The sequence below is a fragment of the Schistocerca gregaria genome, chromosome 8, assembly GCF_023897955.1.
Source record: "Schistocerca gregaria isolate iqSchGreg1 chromosome 8, iqSchGreg1.2, whole genome shotgun sequence".
NCBI classification, from domain to species: domain Eukaryota; kingdom Metazoa; phylum Arthropoda; class Insecta; order Orthoptera; family Acrididae; genus Schistocerca; species Schistocerca gregaria.
In genome coordinates this window covers 209,690,669-209,710,087 of record NC_064927.1, presented here as the reverse complement: position 1 = coordinate 209,710,087, position 19,419 = coordinate 209,690,669, and the positions used below count along the sequence as shown (strand labels likewise).

The following is a 19,419-nucleotide window of genomic DNA, read 5'->3' as shown; positions in this document are numbered from 1 at the left end:
AATCACGTCTGAAATGTTGTACACAGTCTATTCTGCTTCAATTACATTGTCCTCAGGAGGCAGATAAATAAACCTTGTAACATGCTGTGGCTGTTGTGTATCTTTACATGTTTTAATAGCTTGGATTGAGTCAGCCCAATCACATGCAAATTTCACAGAAAATTCAGCACTGTTGTTCAAGGAATGGAATTACTAAATATCTGACTCATTTCTTTAGGGATACCTGTCATCCATCACTTGCCTGGTGTTGGAAGACGTCTCCAGAATCATGTTTCATACAAGATGAGGGTCCAGCTGAACAACTGGAAGCAGGAAGCACTGCTGAACAATGGAACACTTCATGAATATGTGAAGAAGAGAGTAGGACCAATAACCTCCACAGGAATGTCACAGGTTTGTTGCTTTCTTTGAAGTAGTATACTAACAAATTATCTCTAATCCTTCTGATACAAACAACATGAAGAATGATGAGTTTATGAGCAGAGTGAGAATGGATTGGTACAGAAAAGATTAATTTCCAAACGGTAAGACTTTTAGTCACAAGCTTATTGTGTGTATGACTGAATGGATGGTTTGCTTGCAGCTGACAGGCTTCATCCGAACCAAGTATGCACCTCAGATGCCCGCAAATCTGCCAGATGTGCAGATATTCTTTGCTGGTGAGCAGGCTAATGGTTCTTCTGTAGTGAGCAGCTCCTCACCTCCAGCATACATAGACATTGTGCCCACACTGCTTCGACCAGAGAGTCGTGGTTACTTAGAGCTACGCAGCAAGGACCCATTCCAGCCACCACGCATATTTGCCCAGTACTTCAGAGATACGTTTGATGTCAAGGTGCTGATTGAGGGCATCAGGTATGTACCTGAAACATTTATCATGTTTGTTTATATAGTCTTGTGTTAAATACCATGTAATCTGTTACTCTGCAACAGATGTTATAAAATGCATGGAGAAGGACTTGCTGCAGGGTTGGACAAAATAATATTAACACCTGCCCAATATGGTACATGGTCTCCTTCATCATCCAGAATTCCCTTGGAGATCATCAAATCATATGAACCCAGTCTAAGAGGTCAATGTGAGAGGGTGCTAATTGTCGCATAATTGTTCTCCCCATATAGATAAAGGGCTCAATAATATTAAAATATGGTGTTTTTTAAGGACAGAGATGACGTATTACTTTATCCTTATATTCAGCTATTTTCAGTGGTAAAATAGGTCATTGTATGTTGTAAGATTTAGTGTCACGCCATTCTCATGGGATGAACATGATAACCTACAAAAGTTTCATTGACTTCGCAGTTTAACTTACTGGTAACACGGAACACCTCCAAAGAGGACAACAAAGGACAGTGTCTTTGCATTACAGAAAAAAATTCTGTGAAACTGCATGTTCGTATCAATCTGTTCGCATTATTTTGTCTAATTTCTGCCAGACGATGCAGAACAACTTCAGTTTGACTTTGAACCACATTGGTGATAATATCACCCATAAGCAACAGTTTTGCTTTCCTTTGTTCTATTTTAACCATGTGTCTGTATCATCTGCTTAACTGATATCTTGTGTAAAAAGGAATCTCCATAATTTTTTTTTCTTTTCTTTTTCATTCATAGGTTCTTATCCTTCTGTCATTCAATCCTCAGGGCGTTTTGAGACCACTATATATTTTTTTTACTCTGTACTTACTTTTCCCCCAAATCATATTAGTGACAAATTAGCACATCATTAGTGCACGGCAACCTAAAAAAGAAAGTGGTTGCCTTTAGTGTTAATTTATTTTTGTTTGTTGTTCTGATAATTCATGCTATTTTCATAATTAATATTGTAAATTCAATGGGACTCTGTTTTCTTGCAGATTCGTGCTTGAATTCGTCAGAACACCAGCCATGAGAGAGCTGGGTGCCAATCTTACACCTGAACTGACCCAGGGCTGTGAAAGATATGTAGCAGGATCAGATGACTTTTGGGCTTGTGCTGTAAAACGCTACACAGGCCCTGAGAATCACCAGGTGGGAACGTGCCAAATGGGTGACCCTTATGATCCTAACACTGTCGTTGATCCCCAACTCAGGGTAGTAGGAATAAAAGATCTGCGTGTCGTAGATGCCTCTATAATGCCACATGTTCCCTCAGGCAACATTAATGCACCTATTGTCATGGTTGCTGAGAAAGGCGCACAAATGATCAGAGATGATTGGCACTGACGTCACATCTTCGTGAACACAAATGCAACACCAGTGAAAAGATGCAGCTACATGTATTAACAAGAGGCTTATGTTAGTCAATATTATTGATCTATTTCTGAGATTCGTGAGTGGTGTGTGTGTGTGTGTGTGTGTGTGTGTGTGTGTGTGTGTGTGTGTGTGTGTGTGTGTGTGGTGTAGTATAATTGTGATTTATATTTTAAGAGTTGAAGGGGTTTACTTAAGTTTAATCAGTTTCTCTCAAGCAATTTCAATGTCTCTACTTTTCCTTTGGCAATAATTTTTACTTCTGGTACTGCGTACAACTGAATTTTTTTTTTGGTAGTTAACATGCTCCTAGAACATTTCTCTTCTAGTCACATTCTGTTTTTATCTTATGATGTCACTACATTTTTCTTTGAACATTAGGTCTTAGAAAAGTAATAAACTCTATGAAGGATCTGTCTGTCAATTCTCAGAAAATGATTACTATGGATGCCACATAAATGGGCAGTGAAAGTTTTCATTTTCCATAGTTTCCCCTTCAGTTTAATTCATTCAGACTGAAAGGAGAATATTTAATAATACCTTTATGTATAATTTGCCTTGTTATGGGCACACCTACAACGTTCAGGCTGTGAGTCTATTTCTACCTCTTGCACATTTTCTGAAATTCTGCATTACAGATGCAGTGAAATTTAGAAAGCACTGAGGTGACACTACACAAACCAGGACATTCTACATCTAGATGCTGTCTGTTGGTACCTCATAACATTCAAGTTGTTTTGGTGTGTAGTTTTAGTATTATAATGCCCCAGTATTGTCAAGTCAATAATTGCCATACTATTGTGATCTAAAGAGTCTTTTTGAAGGCAGTAATAAAGCATGAATACTATTCTATATTGGATGATTTAATATAACAGTAATAATCTGAGTAAATTCGGATTATATATTCAAAACTGAATGAGAACAATTGACTGGGATGAGTAATTCTGAAATTGTATGTAAACAGTCTACCTGTAAATCACAATCCCAGTGACACAATTAATTTAAGATCACCTGATTATCCTTCATCAAATGTGAGGAGTTATTGCTCCAGAGTTACAGATTTGTTTATTTAGTCAGTAGTCATATTGACTTCCTCTGCAGTGTAACCAAAGATATAAATATAATTATAAATAAATTATGCTCCAAATTATTTGTAAAAACTATTCATTTTTAAAACATTCTCTCTCCTGCTTCCTACCAGATTCTTAATGGAATTTGTGGTGTTACAATAGTTCATATTTGTAATGAAATTTATAGTTCAGTGTGAGTACAGGGACTCATATGGAAGTCTACCTGCCATAAATTATAGCTACAATACTCATTAATTCTATGCCAGCCATGAGTACGGCTGCTTTACAGAAACTGATTGATTTTTCTCTTCCAATTACTTGAACTCTGACAGTATCATTAGTTATCTATTAAAATTATACAAATTTCTGGCAACAAAATAGCTAACTGTGGACAATAAAATGAAAAAAAAAAATACATAAGCTTTATCCATTTCTAACTGCTAACAATATGTGTTAGGCTAACACTAAGACTACCACACTTACTGCCAGAGAATACATAATTCCATCAAAAATTCCTCTTATGAGGAGGCCACATTGATATATGAGTATTTTTTTCCTGTTTAGATAATATATAGGCAAAATGGAAATAGCAGGTCAGTGCAAATAAAGAAATGACAATACACAGACACATTCAAAAAGAACACATTAATGCCCAACAACAATAAAAATAACAACTGGAACTGATTTACAAATTACAATTTCTGAATACTGGGGCAGGCAGGTAATATTAAATCCTGATAAAACAACAAACCTAAAGTTAATAAAATAAAACATGAATCCAAAAAAAGTGAAAGTTTATTTCTCACAGCTGACGAAACCATGAAAACACTTTACCCTTCTTTTGTATCCCATCTGTGTACACATACTTTCATAAATCACATATTCTACTGATATTTTGTCTTCTGCTCATGTGCCATTTCAGTACTGGCTGGGAAATAACATGTACAGATAGTATGAAGAGTTCTTCTGTTCACCTTAAATGGGAAATGAAATAACCAAAATAAAATCATTTTGGTCAACAGTCTTTCGTATATTCACGGTATGAGAGACTAACAAAAATGTGAATCTGTTGGCTGTGGGAAAATTAAATGAGTTTTTACACTAAGAAACAAGTCTTCGTTTGAGACAGGTATCAGAAACTTGCGTGAGGAAAAAATCTCAGGAAAATGTAGAAGAGATTTTTAACAAATTTTGAGTGATTGAAATCATGGCATGTACATCGAAAACAGAACTATAAGCAGAGGATAGGAGGAAACATACATTGTACTATGTGTATGGCAGGCAGGTTGATACATGGAGAAAAACAGAAATATGAAACTAATCTGCAGATCAAGAAAATACATGTTGAAATGAAAAGAAAGAGAACTGAGGAACACCACAGGATTAGCCATCCCCCTACATGGAAAGCATTTTCTGCTTTCCAGTGGAGTATGAGAGATGTGGTTAAAGATAATCTATTGAGTACATATGGCTCTAATGAGTGTGAGAGTAGGGTGGTGTAATGTTTGTGTTGTATGATGTAAACAGTGAAACCAGGTACCAACAAAGCATACTCCTGTCTAATAGCATGAAGGGGTTTCATGTTCCTAACCAGCAGATGGATCAGCATCAACAGTGTACTAAGCAGTAGTTTGGAATTTAATTCAGTACATTGGGGCAAAGTCTTACAGTCAGAAACTTTATGCCACCCCATCTCCTTCCCTTACCACCAATATACTGGCTGTGAAAATTTATTACTTTCACAGAATTAAAATTGGTTACCTTCATGTACGGTGCCACTGAACAGGCATGTGTTTACAGTTTTGACTATGGAGGTAGATACAAATTGCAAATGAAACTCAACCATAAAATTTTGGTATAAAGTGATTTCCATCACTTGTTTCATAATTATCTTTATTTTAGAGATGTGTTTAACATCACATTTATGTTTGTACACCCTGTTTAGTAATTTACATTTTTACAGTTTATAATTCATACTTACACAATTTGAATATCATTCAGAAATTTCAACATTTCTTTTTTTCTTTCTTTCAAAAATACAACAAGTTTTTTTATAACAGCATATGAATGCACAGAAATTTAATTGTGTTGATAAAGCTTGTGTACTGTAAGTGATGATTTATTATTTTATACAACTCTGAATTTAATACAAAAATTAAATATTAACATTCCAACATGCTCCACATCTTAAATGTATCAATCATGTATGAGTATTACACACTTCCATCTGATATTTGTACTTGTATCATTTCTTACATACAGTCGACAGAGAAATACAAGATTTAAGAATGAATGAGAGTAGGGCAGATGAAAACACGCAAATGGGTGACACTTAAGATGCAGCTTAAACTCTGCACCAGTCAAAAGAATTGAGTTAAGATACATTTATATAAAAAATAAGCCATTTTGAGAATTGGATTTTGGTGGATTCCTCAAATGAGTACAATTCTTGAATCCTAACTACACAATTCTGATACAATTATTTTGACAATTTTAAGTGCAGAACATGCAATGCTCTGTCGCATTTCTTTTCTGAGATATAACATTGATTGAATATCCATCTACTATAATTCTAAAAGCATAATTTTGTTCCGCACAAAGTAATTCCATACTTGCACACATTTCAATATACAGATTCCCACTGGCGAGTTTCAAGGATGTTCTGGCAATATACAGTTTTTATTTATTTACATTCTTTTAATATATCATAATGGAAGTTTATAACAAAAAATATATTACTCTCATCTGAATATGCTGGCTATTCCACACAGAATGAAACAACAAAATAAATTATTCACCAACAACTAGCATCAAAGTATGTCACATTTAGCACGTTGAAGGTACATAATGAAGTCAGCAGACATATCTTAACGGGTGCATTGCCTGTTCTAGTATCAAAACAGCACCTCTTTGGATGAATGTTGAGAACAATAATATGGAGAACTACTAGTCATTAACACTAATAAAATAATGGCACCTTTCCAGTATTGATGAGTAGTGTCCCTTTTAACATTCACAAACATTCTAAAGGTCTAAAGAAAAAATGCTTAAATTATCATGAAATTAAGTTTCAAGGTACAGTATAAAGGAATAGATAGTTGTACCAGTATACAACGCCTTATATTAAAAATCTGTTTTTGGGAAAATGCAAAATTAAAAACACAAGAAGGCTGAAGAACGATGCTTTAACTGTTCATATGCAGAAGTATCATTTGGTTACAAAGGATGGTAGTTAATAATGCAGATACGTCCAGAGTTACTCATCTTGAGAACAACAGTGTGAAGATGCTAAGAAAATAAAATTATGCAGGATCACTTCCATAATCAGACAGTTATCATTGTCGCCTTCAGTGTGGAAGGACCTGGGTTCAATTCCTGATACCTCCTTAGACTTCTTCCGAGATGAGGATGTCTGGAATGACACCCACTCAGCCTTGCGAGACCAAATGAGGAGCTATTTGAATAAAGAACTAGCAGCACCATCAGGATTCATCTAATGGCAATAACGGGTGGAGGGGTTGGTGACATGCTGATCACATGTCCCACAGTCGAAGACTGCTTCTCATACTAACTTGCAGGCAACAGTCAGTCAGATGGAACTGCCTAAGGCCTAATCCATGAGGGGTGTATATTTAAATCATATACACTGAGCAGATAAATGCATATCAAGTGTGTGTGTGTGTGTGTGTGTGTGTGTGTGTGTGTGTGTGTGTGTGTGTGTGTGTGTGTGTGTAGGAAGTGGGGGAAAGTAGGAGATAAGGGAGGGGCTCGTAGCAGCAAGCAACAGTTTCAGTAAGTAACTTGGCAAGCAATAGGCAACGGTGACTTACATTAATAAATGACAGTATTATGTGAAGGAAAATTGCTACCCATCATATAGTGGAGATGCTGAGTCACAGATAGGCACAACAAAAAGACTCTTATAGCTTTCGGCCGTTAAGGCCTTTGTCAACAATAGACAGACATATGCACATACACACACATTCATTCATGCAGACGCAACTCACACACATGACTGCAGTCTGAGGCAACTGAAACCACAGTAGTTTCAGTTGCCTGAAACTGCAGTCATGTGTGTGTGAGTTGCATTTGCTTGAGAGAGAGAGAGAGAGAGAGAGAGAGAGAGAGAGAGAGAGAGAGAGAGAGAGAGAGAGAGAGAGAGTGTGTGTGTGTGTGTGTGTGTGCATGCTCCCATGTATGTCTGTCTACTGTTGACAAAGATCTTAACGGCCAAAAGCTATAATTGTGAGCGAATCTTTTTGTTGTGCCTATCTGCGACTCAGCATCTCTGCTATATGGCAAGTAGCAACTTTCCTTCTCATAATATGGTTACTTTCCATCCTGGACTTTTCATTGATCGATAAACAAAAGAAAAATATACACAAAAAATAATTTATTACTAAACGCTACATTCAGTATGATTTCTTTTCGACATAATCCACTCAATGATTGAGTCATGTGTCATAACTGTGGACAAGCTTTCCAATAGCCTCTTCATAAAATGTTACACCAATTAACTGTGAATGGAGATAAGACCCATCATTTGTTCCCTGCAAGCAGAAGAGAATAGTGCACCAAAAATTCATCGAAGAATAAGTAGAGAGCCAGTCTAACCAAACGAAGAGGTACAGTGACTTCTGCAATTGTTCTGATCCATAACAACACCCGTCCTCAGTGCTAGTGCAACCCGATGGCTCATTGTGCAATTTCAGTGGGATATTTTTGATCACCCGCCATACAGTCCTGACAATGCACCAAGTGAGTTCCATCTTTTCCCAGAACAGAATAATTACTAGGAGGGCTGTTCTTCCAAACTAATGATGAAGACTTACCATCAACACTCATTCAATTTATTGGCAGCAACATTTTATGAAGAGTGTATTGGAAAGCTTGTCCACAGGTATGACAAATGCCTCGATCATTACAGTGGTTATGCCGAAAAGTACCCATAAGTATACATACTTTTAGCAATAAAATACATTTTATATACACTTGTTTTTTTAGACCTATTAGCGGTTAAAAAAAGACACTCATAAATACACTCTAAAAAACAAAATGTCTTTGTTTGGCATAATGGTAATTACCATGTAAATTTCAAACTCTGAAAACACCTCTACTTTTACAATGTAGCATTTTGTTCTTGAAGTAATAGTATTCCACTGAAAGGATTAATTCACAGCTTCCTAATGTTAATCATTTAAGTCTTCTTACCAAAAACAAAATCTTATCCCACACTCAACATGTCCCTTACAAAATGAAGCTCAAAGGTCGAAGCAGAGGAATGAGACTTCTTGTATCACTTTTCTGATAACAATCTTGTAAATTGGTTGTCTCAGGGACCACAGACCACTAAAGGAGAATCTAACATCCTTTTATGCAGTATATATTTAATTTCTGCACTCTTACGTATGGTGTCAGGAGTACTTTATCTTTAATATGAAGGATGTATTCACAGACAACAAAGAACAATTCAGGCTCAAGAAACATTACTCTAAAATCAGTTTTAGCAATGACAAGAAAAGGGAATGTGCCATGTAGAGAAAGAACACTAACTGGAGTTTAAAAGAAATGATAAAGGATCAAATGGTGCACCCCTTTACAGAGAATGTTCAAGAAAAGTTGCCTCAATAAATGTTAAATTACCAACCATAAAAAAAAATGAAATGCTGAAGGAACAGTAGTAGTAGTAGCAGCAGTAGTGGAAGAAGAAGAACCAACAACAAAGGTGGATGTATGGCTGTCCCCTAAACAAGATTTAATGGACCATCAATAAAAATCACATAAAAATGGTACCACTTTCGAATGACTCTCAATTAAAATTTCCTGTATTAAAATAGTACACCTTTTTCTTTTCTGTAGTTTGACAACTAAAAGCTTCACCATGTGTAGCAAATAGCACACTTCATCAAAAATGAATAGTGGAAACCACTGTCAATGTCTATTTCAAAATGAGACAATATTATGATACCAAAAATAGGTTACAGCACATCTAAATAGTCACATAAGGTTTTTTATGACTCACAGTGAAAAGGTCACAGGAATGACATTTTGGAAAAAAGTTATACTATTACAAGAATCAAATCAACACCTGTAATTAAGGTAACCCACTCATAAAACCCTTATTCAGTGATACCCAATAAACTGAGATGGAAAGGAAATTATAAGGTGTTCTATAAAGTATTCAGTTATCTATGTATTCTTTTTATACACATTTGTGTTGGTCTGTAGCAATACAATTCATACATAATTATCTGTGTTCGTAAAACCACATTCCATGTAATACTATAATATTTGGACACACACACAATATTTGCATGATCTAAGAGTTTATAATAGCACAGTTCTCTTGAAATTCTTCCATATATATGAAATTTTTGTTGTTATGTTTTATGCTGATGTTTCTAGCAAATCAATAGCATTGGTTTCAGGAGTGCTTTTCAAGATAATATCCAAGTACTTGGATGCCTCTAGGCTTAACATTATCATTCAGATAGATAGTTATAAATGGTAGTGCAAAACTGGTGACTTGGTACAAATAACTGCAACAGAGCAACTGGATTTAGCGCAGCAATGCTCTAATCATTTGTCATCAGTCTCAACAGTTTTGTCAGTCAACTCAGCATCTTCTTGCACTCATATACATGTTACAGGAAACTGTTTCTGGAATTTTGTAATCACTAGCCTTTGGCATCAAATTTAACAAATACCACAAATTATTGGCTTCTTGGTTTTAATTAGTAAGTTCCTTTCACACATTTATTCAGTGGATCAAATTAATAATGCACACTATACAGTAAAACTATTAATGTTTGAAAAATCATGGTTGCTCACAGCTATATTAATCAATTCATTATACAACCAGTGTCCATACTGAACAGACCATCTGCTGGTGAATTGTGACACCATAATCATGTATGTGAAAATCAATAACTACTATCAAGCATCATTTACAGATCAACATCTCCATTTTGTTATAAATCATGAAAAAGTATGGCATACTGTAAATTGGTGGTGAAGCACATGAAAATACAATGAGTATTGTGGCGCACCTCACCGCAGATTTACTGTATGCTAATGCTTCATAGTGGGTATGGGTTGTCACACAGATGGTTATGATGTCACAGTGCATCTGAGGATGGTGTGTTTATGATTGACCTTGGCTATGTAATAAACTAATTCATACAGCTGTGATCAACCATGATTTTTCAACCATTTTTACAGGCTGTTAATCATTGCTTTCTCAAAATGATGTGAAAACTATTAATGTAGTGTACTTTTACTAAAGCATAACATTTCAAATTTTAGTTCAATGCCATGGACAGAGATGTTACTGGATCGTAATGCTTGCATTATTTCAGAGCCAGTTTAATACAGCTAACACGTGTACATTAGTTACTTATTTAATTATGAGTTGCTGGAAAAGGAATGAAAAAAGATTATGACTTAAAATCTCATCAACAATGTGGTCACCAGAGGTAGAGTACAAGTTCATACTGTGTCAGGGATGGGGAAGGAAATTGGTTATGCCCTTTCAAAGGAATATTCCCAGCAATTGCCTGGGGGGATTTTCAGAAATTATAGAAAATCTAAATCTGGGTAGCTGGACATATATTTGAACAGTCATTCTCCAGAGTACTGGATTACTGGAAATGAGGGGGCAAGAGGAGAGGGGGCAGAACAAAATAATGCAGGACATTTAGCAGTGGCATGAAGCAAAAGTGCAACAAAAAGCACAAAGATAAACAATTCATTGTGAAGCAAAGATAATATGTTTAAACACAGCATGAGATTATATAAACATTGATACTGACAAAACTGAAATCAGTTTCAGAAAGCCTAAAAAATCACCCATGAAGTAACAAGCTGTGGAGAAGAAATGACTGCTAAAAATAAATATAAAGGTTTCATTCTTCTGATGGCTTACACTAAGTGCCCATGAATGCTTATGCCATCAAAAAAACAATTAATGGTTATTATATTTAAGTTCCTATAATTTCCAGGGAAATAATGTTCAATTATGAGACCTCTGTTGAACAATACTAATATCACAAAATCTTTCTATTTGGAATTCTAAAAATTGCTTTAATTTCCTTTCATTTTCTGCACATAACAAGTAACGTGGTATTTATCTTTCAGCCCATATTTAACTGTATGCAAAAATCATATTTACTTAAGAAAAGCTTGGACTTTTTTTCTGGGGGTGGGGGGCCTTGTACAGCAGGTCTGTGACACCCTGTACATGATCTAATGTGCTCACAACAAGCAGCAGCAGCAACTAGATCTAGATTAAAGAACATGTTTTCCACCAAAAATAAGAAAAAGGATCATATACAATGCACACAGTATGGTGTGCTTCCTTATCTCTGAATCTCATCAACACAAAGAAGTGAGAAAATAACGGAAGACCAAACATTTCCATAAAAATTACAAAAGAAAACAATTTTTTCAAACCACTGTTATAACTGTCATGGTTTGCCAAATATTTCCACAAAGAGATTTAAAAATTACTTAAAATTAAGTAAATATTGATAACCAGACAGAGAAAATATGACAATTAAACTGTAAAATGTGTATAGCTACAAATGAGGGTGTGTCATAGTGTATTGCTATTTCTAATTATGGATGAGTGGTTACAAAAGAAAGGTGTAGATGTATAACAGGTATTTTTGTTCATGCAAACTGAGTGATTAAACACACACGAAGAGGCAGATATACAGTGAATAACACATTTCAGAGAATTTTGTGACAAGTTCATAGAACATATAATAATGGGTGACTAACTGTGAAATAATGCTATTAATAATAAATGCAATAATAATAATACTGGCAAGAGAGAGGAGGGCCACAATTAGATAACAATGTCTTCTTTTAAAGACATGCAGTAGCTTCAACAAACCACTGTGTGACATAGATCCTTTTCAAACTTGTTAAATTATTCATTAATAAATATGAGATATATCATTACCAACTGGCAAGTATACAAATATTTTACCGATATTTGTAACAAGTTGAAAGACTTAAACTATGTAACAGAAGTGAAAAGATCTCTGGTAATGAGATTCATTTGAGAGTGTAGCGAAATTTAAACATCTGGTAGAACAGTGATACCACAACATGTTTGATTCCAAATGAAGTAATTCAAATAACCACAAAACAATTGCATTGTCATTAACACTACAGCAATGCTTGCTACTGTCATCTTGTATAACCTTCATTGAGCTACAATTGCCACAGCATGTTACTATAAGTAGGATTATCTGTTCCAAAGTAAAAAATAAAAATGAAATCTTTATGTGCAAAGGAAAATGATTAGCAATGCTATCTCTCACTTTTCTCCTATAAACAGACTAATATAGATCACAAACCTAACACATTTCAATATGAAACAATTTTCCTGAAGATAAGGTTCTTCTTGTTTCAGTCTGTCTTAAAAATGATAGGAATATTAAGATAAAAATGAATTTGACTATATTTCCACTGGGGATTTTTGCCATCTGAGGAGGAAGACAGTTGCAAAAATCATTTTCACGACACAAATGAATTTGACAATGGACGAAAAGCTATCCCATATGGGTGGCAGTGCTGAGATACTGCAAGGTTTTGAAAAGTGTCATACTCATCCTATTCTTGGGAAATGTCATGATACTGTGCTTGTCCCCAGTATAAATATCAGAACATCCACAATACCTCAACACTTCACAAGGTTATGACAATGATATTCATTTAAACATCGCAGTATTTCAATGCTGCTAGATGAGTGGACATGCAGGGTTTTTCAGCAGCAGTATATGTGGGTAAAGTCTACATTCACACTAACGCAACAACTGATCCACAGGTGACTAAATTATCAAAAAACTTATAAATATCATTTTTTTTTAAATCTGCCAATAACTCTATTACAATTATTGAAAAAGAAAGGCCAGAACAACATTGAAAACTTATTTGAACAAGACAATGTAACTCAGTGTAACTCTGGACTGGCTACATAACTGCACCACTTATGTTGTAAAAGGAATTATGAAACAAAATCGCTGTGAAAATAAACACAGCATGAAATGAACAGTCTTATAGTCTTACATTTATAGGGTCACAAATATAACTTAACAAGGTAAACAGTTAAACGTGAGACATATGAGAGTAAATTAATTAATGCCTCCAAAACCAAGCAGATCTCCAGGAGCATTTCAGGAGTGATCACAATGGATAAATCAGGTTGCATGAAATTATAAAGTACTGGAAGGAAATGATACAATGAATTTCAATGGAAAGAGACTTTTAAAACAATAAATGTCAAAAATTTCTGCAAATCCTGAACCTGAGAGTGGAATAATAGAACATTTTTCTCTGAAATATGTAAGCATAGAGAACTAACTGCAGGAGCAGAAACATAACTACAACTAAAAATGTCTGAAAGAAAGCACACTAAAACATATAAGGATAATGGCTATATGGTTTCTATTAGAAAAAAAAAACAAGGTACTGACCTGTCAATATTAGTGTAGTTACAACGGATCCCTTACATACACATGCGCGCACGCACGCACACACGCACACACACACACACACACACACACACACACACACACACACACACACACACAGAGAGAGAGAGAGAGAGAGAGAGAGAGAGAGAGAGAGAGAGAGAGAGAGAGAGAGATTCTATCTGAAAGTTGATGTTCCATGATATTCCAAGAGTTTGGTACAACAGGAAACAAGAAATAAAGCTCATGTGGATTAATATTACAAGCACATGGTAAAAAAAATAGAATGGAAAAGCCAAGTGAGCACCACTAAGTAAACCATGTCACCCAATAATTGTTTTGAACCTGCTCTTTCCTTCATGCCCATGTATAACAACTGCCTGGACAGTTCAGCAGACAAAGTCAGTCACTGACTGGTTGCACAAAATGCTCTCACACAAAGCTTTTAGCACAGTAGCCTATACACACTCTCATTTCCAACAGCACAATATTACAAATATGTCTTCAGAATTTGTACATCAAACATATCACTTCACTATGTACTAATTGTTTGTTTCATTATATTAGTACAGAATGTTGTAATTAATCAGCCATTTCAATATCATACATAACTTTACTTGGAAGAAACCAGAATTCACAGCAGACTACAAAATTCCAGGAGCTACAAAGAACACCAATTTATGGCTCAAAGTTGAGAATGTATTCACGAAGTGTGACGGGCAGTGGCAGCTTGTTTACATGAGTTCCAGGACGGCGACCGAGTGCAGTATAAACAGCCACACGTGCAATCTGTTTGAGTGTACGAGGTTTCCCACACAATTCTCGCACTAAGTGGCAAAGAGCTGCTCCACGTGGTGGTACGAGAGCTGCTTGCGCGTGGAGCTGCCTTAGACAACTGAAAAGTGTAGTGTGGTCCATACAAAAGTAGTACAACCAAATAATTCGTGCAAATCGTTGTTGTGGATCAGACAGCAGCTCCTCCTGTAGGGGGAAAAAAAATCACCTCTTTAGTTTCGGAATGTATTTTATAATTATCACAATGTTTTAATTATTAGCTGCAGTTGCCCATCTGTCTTATTTACTGAAGCACAACATTCACATATTTAAGGAAATAATTAGCCTTTATTTCTATGAGGGAAAATAATTCACTCAGAAATTCATTTATGACAGAAAGTACAGATGACCAATAAAATCCAAATGATAATGAACAAATACCAATATCACACTAGTTCTTAAGGTACAGTATGAGAGTGGGGTATGCACTATTTTCTATGGTTTAAGTGTAAAATAAAGCCTGAAATATTAGCAGCAGCAGAAATGTGTGTGTATTTCTGAAAACAATCAATAAACTTATAACAAGACAGCAATATTCTAATTCATTCATGTTATGCACATGTGCTGCTCATTATTTCATCATAACTGTCAGTGGTAGTCTTTCTTATCAACCTCTGTTTTCATCCATTCAGAACATTACCTACTTAAACATTTGTTGAGTTCACTTGCATATTTGTAAGTCATGTTCTCAAGGAGAAATGTAACATATAACAAAAGTGAAATTTGACTCAGAATGTGCACTTTGTTATATAATTATAACTAATTTTAACCACTGACATAATACAACAGTAAAATATTGAGTGGAATACAAACAGTATGTAATGAGTGAACAAAACAACAAATTGAATAGTGGAGGCACAGTGCAGCAGATAGTCACATAAACAAAAACTAGAACATACTAGATTAACTTAGGACATCAAATTCTAGGTGAGCACTCGAGAGATGGACATACACACAGAACTATGTGGGTAGTAATTTGTGTGGGGGCAGAAAACACACAGTTATACAGTGGCAGAGAACACACCTTTAAGTCACAAATTTGGTGTATAGGAGGTAATCAGACCATGCAATAAATTGCAGTTTCAACTAGTTTACATTATTCATTCAAAATCGAGTCACATAATTAACAGACACTAAGTAAAACTTCAAAAATCTTAACGATTCTTAACATACATTTATCAACATTAAGAGCCAGGATTTTCCAGGTAAAACAGACCTATCACCATCTAAAAATTCTATTACTTAATAATAACATTTATGTGTGAAACAGTTTCTTTTTTACAGTTTCTTTTTCATAATACTGATTTCATACTGTGAAACTTTCATCACATTAATTTGATACACAATTTCATGATTATGTACTCTGCAAACATGGCATAGACTTGAATCTGTGAGTGGTGGACTAAATCCTCTTTAATGAGATGGTGACATGGAGCAGGAACCCTATGTGCACAAGAGCAGTTGAGGTCCATGCCACACACAAGGGTTCTTGATCTGTGTCATCTCCACCTGCTACCTTTGGACTATAATCTGAGATGGTTTTAAACAGATTGAAACTGGTCATCAGTTTTAAATAAATGTGTGTATGTGACAAAACTGTCTTTTAATTTTTATTGACTATTTTTCAGGATAGTTTGTGCTTCTCTTCAAGCATCTGCCAGTTCAGTTTGTTCAGCATCTCTTGACAGACTGGCATGGGCCAAACAACCAAATGTCCATCCATGCTGCCCTTCTTTGTACACATTCAATATCTGCTGTTAGTACTATTTGGTATGGGATTGGTTGCAAGTGTGTTTTGTAAGCAATCTCCTTTCTCTGTCTGCCCCTTGCTTTATCTATAATTGGACTTACATTATCATTCCATTTCATATTCCTACAAATTATTGCGCCCAGGTCGTTGAATGACTTGACCAATTCCAAATGTGACTCATTGATATTGTAATCATAGGATACTTTTTTATCCTTTTTCTTCTTTGGAGTGATCAATTATGCACATTTCTGAACATTTAAGGCAAGTTGCCAATCTTTGCATCACTTTTACATATTGTCAAGAGCCGACTCAATTTTATTGTGCAGCTTTCTTCAGGCAGTACTTCATTATAGATAACTGCATCATCTGCAAAATGTCTGAGGTTACTGTTTATATTGTTTAGAAAAATCATTAATATATAATAAACATATCCCTGGAGCACTTTCACATCTGTCTATGTCTCTCCATCCAACTATGTCCTCCCCACCAAGAAATCCTCTACTAAGGTCTAAATTTCATTCAAAACACAATACAATTGTGCTTTTGATAGTAACTTTAGGTGTCATATTGAGTTCTGCAAGACTGCTTTGATACGTGGCTTTCAGGATGTCATATGAGAAAAGTGTGTGCATTGGGTCAAAACTTGAGTCCAGATCTTACGTTTATTGTGAGCAGTATGCAATTGATTGCACCTGCTGAGCATGAATTCATTACTAAATGCAATACCTCTCATAAATGTGTCAATGGTTATTACCTGCTCATCTTCCTAATCATCATCATCATCATCATTACCATCAACAGTTTTCTACTATGTTCACAGATCCTTTCCAACTTCATTTCCTGTGATCCAATGCTTCCTTCTTCATGTTGATGCATGTGTAGTCACCGAGCACATCTCTTTCTCCCTTGCCTCCTCTTTCCTTCCATACACTCCTCTATGATTGTTTTTATAAGCCCCTCCTTCTTTCTTAATGTATGCCCAATCCACTTTTCTTTTCCTTCTTTTATTACATTCAGTAATTCTTCTTAGGATCTTTACACTCTATGCATCCAACTACTTCTTTCCATCCTCCACCATGTCTGTATCTCAAAAGTCTCCACCCTTGTTATATCTTTCCTCCTCACTGTCCATGTTTCAGCACCATGGTAGAGGACACTCTACAAAACATTTTATTAATCTTTTCTTAAAAGTTTTGTCCATATTGCTGCTGAAAACTCTTCTTATAAAATTCTAGTGTACTATGTGATAAACAAGACCACTAATAAATTAACTTTCTCTGAAGTTCTTGTGTGTTTTGCCTTATATAGCACTTTTCATTTGTAGACCATTCTCAGCAGGGAGTTCCTTCTCTGTTTTCCTTTTTATCATTTTTCCCCTCTTTTCCCCATGCTGATTTACAGAGAAGATATACAATTCTAATGACTTTTAGCTAAAATTTAAATACCTGTACCTTCTGCCTCTCATACACACAGGTAATAAGATAAAAAAATTAAAATTGCATAAAAGTATAAAATTTCCAACACTAACTTCTGAGAAATCAATGGACACATATCTGTTAGTAGTTAGTTATTTTCTTTGGTAAAGTGATTTCATGACTTTTTCTTTTTTCTTTTTACCTATAAGATGGTAAAATTCTAGCAATCTAAATATCTTGCACTGAATCGGTATCTTATTTAGAATTTTATCTTTGGTGGAGATAGATTTTCTAACAAAAACATTGAAAACCTCATCACTGGCTTTATCTTCATCTAAATGTGAGGTCAAACACACATGATCATGGAGTAGTTTTCATCTTGGAAGTAGTCAGTTTTGAGCCTAGTAATGAATGAAATTTATTTCACAAGAATTCAGGTGAGGAGGACTGGTAGGTTACACAGTTCATGGTCACCAGTATATGTGTAAATGTTAGGTCTTCAACGTATCTCATACAGATTGAGTTAATAATGATCCATCCCCAATAGGTGATACTACAATGTACAAAACAAAATGTTGTAATCTACAACACTATCTCCACTCAGACTTAGCACATTTTCTCTAGATTTATCACCACTATCTCATTTGGAATCAATTCAAAGTCATTAAATAAGTAGATATGAGTCAGTTAAGTATCATCTTGTTGCTACCCACATTTGCATAATCTGAACTATTTATAAGCTTTCTTCATAAGCCTACAAATTTCACTTGATACACTGTAAGATCATGCCTCCAATATTAAGTATTGATGTGGTACTGATTTAAACACTTTTCAGAAATCAAGAAACACTGCATCTACCTGACTCTCAAGGTCCATGACTTTCAGGATGTCATGATAAAGATAAGTGATTTTAGTAGTAATAAACTGTTTCTAACACTTTACACTAATTTATTACATTAATTATAGTGCCCTTCAAGCATACCATTAAAAGTTTTTGTCTTACTTGCGTATTTTCACAGTAATCAAGCAAAGTTCGTTTTGTTTACATATCGCAGCCAGGCCGAACTTTTGAGCTTTCAGATTAAACTTCATACCGCAATTTTAAGTGCATTTACTGATAGTTTAGTGTGCCAAATACGTTTGCTGCCCCTTTATATCTGTAGAGTATCGTCATCTCTTAAGTAATTTCCAGTAAGAAACTTCTGAACCATTGTTTACATTGTCGCGAGTAGGCCTAATTTTTTGTACACGTATTTTCATTGTTTTCCAGTAACTTAATTGTCTTTCTGTCACTAAAATCGATTTATACCATGAGTGTAAAGTGCCTGACGCGCCGTAGAATCGTTAGCTCCGGGGTCTGGTGTGATGGATGTAGTAACTTTTTTCATTGGGGAGATTGTAGTGGCGTGGGAATTGGGAAAATGAGCGAGACTCGTCAGTGGTTCTGTAGGCTATGCAGTAGAGATAGAAAGATTGTGGAACAGGAGGGGAAATTGCTGCCCTTCAGGCTGAGTTAGATGAGGCTAGACGAGAACTGTGCAGGTTAAGGGGAGAGAAGGGTAAACAGGGGTGGGAAGTGGCAACAGGCATAAGGAACAGGCCAAGAAATTCTTCTGACAGCTTTCTTATTAATGTA

The 19,419-nt window shown here is 35.4% G+C and overlaps 2 protein-coding genes across 6 annotated transcripts in view; one reads left to right on the top strand and one right to left on the bottom strand.

The window, feature by feature from the left end:
* LOC126284811 (glucose dehydrogenase [FAD, quinone]-like) overlaps nucleotides 1-3,383 on the top strand; it is a 49,976-nt gene extending 46,593 nt beyond the window's left edge. The window contains exons 7-9 of the mRNA XM_049984007.1: nucleotides 218-393; nucleotides 584-855; nucleotides 1,858-3,383. Of these exons, the coding sequence (XP_049839964.1) occupies nucleotides 218-393; nucleotides 584-855; nucleotides 1,858-2,206 (797 nt within the window). The 3' untranslated portion in view covers nucleotides 2,207-3,383. The remainder of the gene's footprint in view (nucleotides 1-217; nucleotides 394-583; nucleotides 856-1,857) is intronic.
* Nucleotides 3,384-5,153: 1,770 nt separating this feature from the next.
* Nucleotides 5,154-19,419, bottom strand: part of LOC126284810 (ankyrin-1) — a 151,316-nt gene continuing 137,050 nt past the window's right edge. For all 5 annotated transcript variants that reach the window (XM_049984004.1, XM_049984006.1, XM_049984003.1 and 2 more), the window contains exon 10: nucleotides 5,154-14,765. In XM_049984004.1, the coding sequence (XP_049839961.1) occupies nucleotides 14,463-14,765 (303 nt within the window). In that variant the 3' untranslated portion in view covers nucleotides 5,154-14,462. The remainder of the gene's footprint in view (nucleotides 14,766-19,419) is intronic.